The sequence below is a fragment of the Hippocampus comes genome, unplaced genomic scaffold (assembly GCF_001891065.2).
Source record: "Hippocampus comes isolate QL1 unplaced genomic scaffold, H_comes_QL1_v1.1 scaffold168, whole genome shotgun sequence".
In the NCBI taxonomy this organism is placed as follows: domain Eukaryota; kingdom Metazoa; phylum Chordata; class Actinopteri; order Syngnathiformes; family Syngnathidae; genus Hippocampus; species Hippocampus comes.
Window position 1 is genome coordinate 590,687 of NW_017805955.1, and position 2,908 is coordinate 593,594.

At 45.2% G+C, this 2,908-nt stretch overlaps 1 protein-coding gene across 2 annotated transcripts in view; it reads right to left on the reverse strand.

Moving 5' to 3' along the window:
- zfp36l1a (zinc finger protein 36, C3H type-like 1a) overlaps nt 1-2,908 on the reverse strand; it is a 32,752-nt gene that overhangs the window by 5,113 nt on the left and 24,731 nt on the right. Inside the window, exon 1 of one of the 2 annotated variants that reach the window (XM_019890544.1) lies at nt 375-626. The exons of the other annotated variant lie outside the window; for it this stretch is intronic. Within the exon in view, the coding sequence (XP_019746103.1) occupies nt 375-425 (51 nt within the window). The 5' untranslated portion in view covers nt 426-626. Of the gene's footprint in view, nt 1-374; nt 627-2,908 lie in introns of those variants that run through there. 2 annotated transcript variants of the gene reach the window in all.

The following is a 2,908-nucleotide window of genomic DNA, read 5'->3' on the forward strand; positions in this document are numbered from 1 at the left end:
GGGGGGCGGCGGTTATTGGAGGGAAATCTCACACATAAAAAACGAGGCACGTTAAGACGTCTTTCATGCTGCGGTGGACACGTGTTAAAACTGTTTAATCCACGCCAGACAAATCTGGTGAATGATTACGCGAGCATGCGGTCGATTTTTTTTAAGGGCTCGCTCATGTGTAACGAGCACGCTTAGCTCCACTTTTAAAGTTTAAAAAAAAAACGTCCATTGTGACTATACAGAGCTTGCAAACAAAACAGGAGCGCTTTATTACGGGGAAAGTACACGTGAATTGGTTAAAAGTAGAGCAGGAATAATCAAATCACAACGAGGGCGTCGAGCGATGCATTCCTTCACACAAACAAGCAGGAAAAAGGGTTTACCTTATTGATTGCTTCGAAGTCGAAGAAATGCGACACCACAGCTGTGGTCATCTTTGCAGACACCAACTCCCCCAAAAGTTGTCCAAAAAAGAAAAACAACCAAACCAGAATGTTTGAGAAGTTGCGCACACGACTTGTTGCCGGACCGAGCGCGTGTGCGTGATTTGCGGTTCCCCTGCGCGTGTGTGGGTGCCTATATGTGTGTTATTGACCCTGCATAACTTCCCCCAGTGGCCCGCGCTCTCTCCGACATTTGCTTTATAATACTGGAGCAGGAGGAGCCTCAAGCGCGGGGCGTTAACTTTCTGTTGAACTTTTTCTTTCCCCCCCTCCCCTCGTCGCCTCTCCTCCTCTTTTCTTTTTCTTTCTTCTTCCTTTACTATGTCTCCCCACTTCGAGGTTTCAACTCAGATCTGCACGCAGCCAGGAATGCACAAGCTTGCAAAGGAAACATGTTTACGGCACGCCGCGTACAACATTACAACAGTGCCACAAAGTACGTGTCAATTTAGTAGCATTTAAAGGAAGTAAATAAGCAGGGAGCGTTGTGTAAATTTTTGTTTGTTGGTTTTTTTTTACTTTTCCTCAGCATTGTACGGACAGTCATTTTAATTTGTCCAAATTGGGTTGCCGTACAATACTCGAAGCATATTTTCCCTCCTTTTTTCTTAGACTTCCTGTTTGTACGCGAGCTAGTTTGTGGTCTTCTGCGCATGCGTACAATTTATGGTTTGAGATGAACCACTGAAGAACTTTGTAACCAACTATTATCGGCTTTTTAAACCGTATGTAATTTAATTTACGAAAAGAACACTTGCAATAAATTTTTCAAAGGCTGAAATATACGTCATAATTAAAATGTCATGTTCTTACTTGATTTGTAAATAGGAATGTAAAATGAAAGTCAAGGTAGTTTGTCCACATGCAGTTGCCGTTCAACATTCCCTCTCATTTTTCTTCTACTTCCTGTTTTGTTTTTACTGCAAACAAACTTATTTGCCTTCTTCCAGCAGTCACAAGTAAGCCGAGGAGCTCTTGTAAGAAACTTGAAAGTGAGTAAAGTGTTAAACAAAACCACGTACTTGGCGCAAATAATGGAGCAAACTTCACACAAGAAGGCCGCAGCCCGGATTCGAACTCACGACCTCCCCGGCGTGAGGCGGACGTGCTAATCAGTCGCCTCAAGCCGCGGCGCTGACTTGAAACGTTCTTACAATTTGACCAGCGCGAAACGAAATCGGAGATCGTTTTTAACTGCAATTGCGGCAACAGGCCACAAGAGTGGCGTGGCGCTCTATCAGAAACACTTGGAAGTCGCTCCTAGACCCCAAGAAGAAGACCAGCCGCAGATGACAGATTTTCTTACTGCAAACATGTCGGATGATTTTGTGGATATTGGAAGTACTGTTTTTTAGGGGTGGGTGTGTGGGGGGTATTTGAACCGACATTAGTAAATCCAACCATCAATTCATTTTCTTTACAGCTTTGCTTCATTGGTGCCGTTACCAGCTGACTTTGGGCAAGAGTCGTGGTACACCTTGAATTGGTGCCAGTCGATTTAACTTCTTCAATGGAGCAAACAAGCATGTTTTGGGGATGTGGGAAGAAACCCGAGTACCGGAATGCTAACCACTCCTCCACCGCGCTGATAGACCTTCATAAAACCACTCACAACTTAAGAGTCATTTCCAACGCACCCTCATAATTCAACAGTATAAAAAAAATGTATTACACAACACTCTAGCCCACACGTTCACCTCATTTAAAACAGTAATTGCTCATTCATGAAAATCGGGAGCCTTAAATGTCAATGAAACGGCTCCGAACGATGTTCAAGGACCATAGAACAGGGCCGCGTTTAGTTACGTTAAAGATGTTCATCTTTCCTGTTTCACGACACACATATATTTTTGTTATAATTGCAAGGTTCCTGCATTTCATTCTGTGTTACAGAAAAACATACATCATCTAAATCGGGAGAATTGTTCAAGACCAACAAAACGCATGAAAAATGACATAAACAGTGTTTGTGCCAGTGTTGGGTAGCGCCACACCAGTGATCAGAATGGGATCATGTTTGCCTCAATTTGACCCAGGAAAAACCCTGTTTGCGCTTTTTTTTCAGGGGGGGGCGCTCTTTTTTTTTTTTTTTAGGGGGCGGGGGGGGGGGTGCGGACGAGCGGATGCAAGGCCGTACAGAAGAACAGCAGCTGGTTTGGCTGGTTACCCTGGTTAGGAATGTGTGGCTGCTCTCAGTAGAATAGAGCACATGAGCTGAGAGGGGAGGCCAGCAGGCCCACAAAAGAGGCGGCATCGCTTTAGAAAGACAAAGTGGCCATCGGGCTGGACTTCTCTATACACCGAGAGAAGCATGAGTGGATGGGGGGTGGGTGGCTGCTCTCAGTAGAATAGAGCACATGAGCTGAGAGGGGAGGCCAGCAGGCCCACAAAAGAGGCGGCATCGCTTTAGAAAGACAAAGTGGCCATCGGGCTGGACTTCTCTATACACCGAGAGAAGCATGAGTGGATGGGGG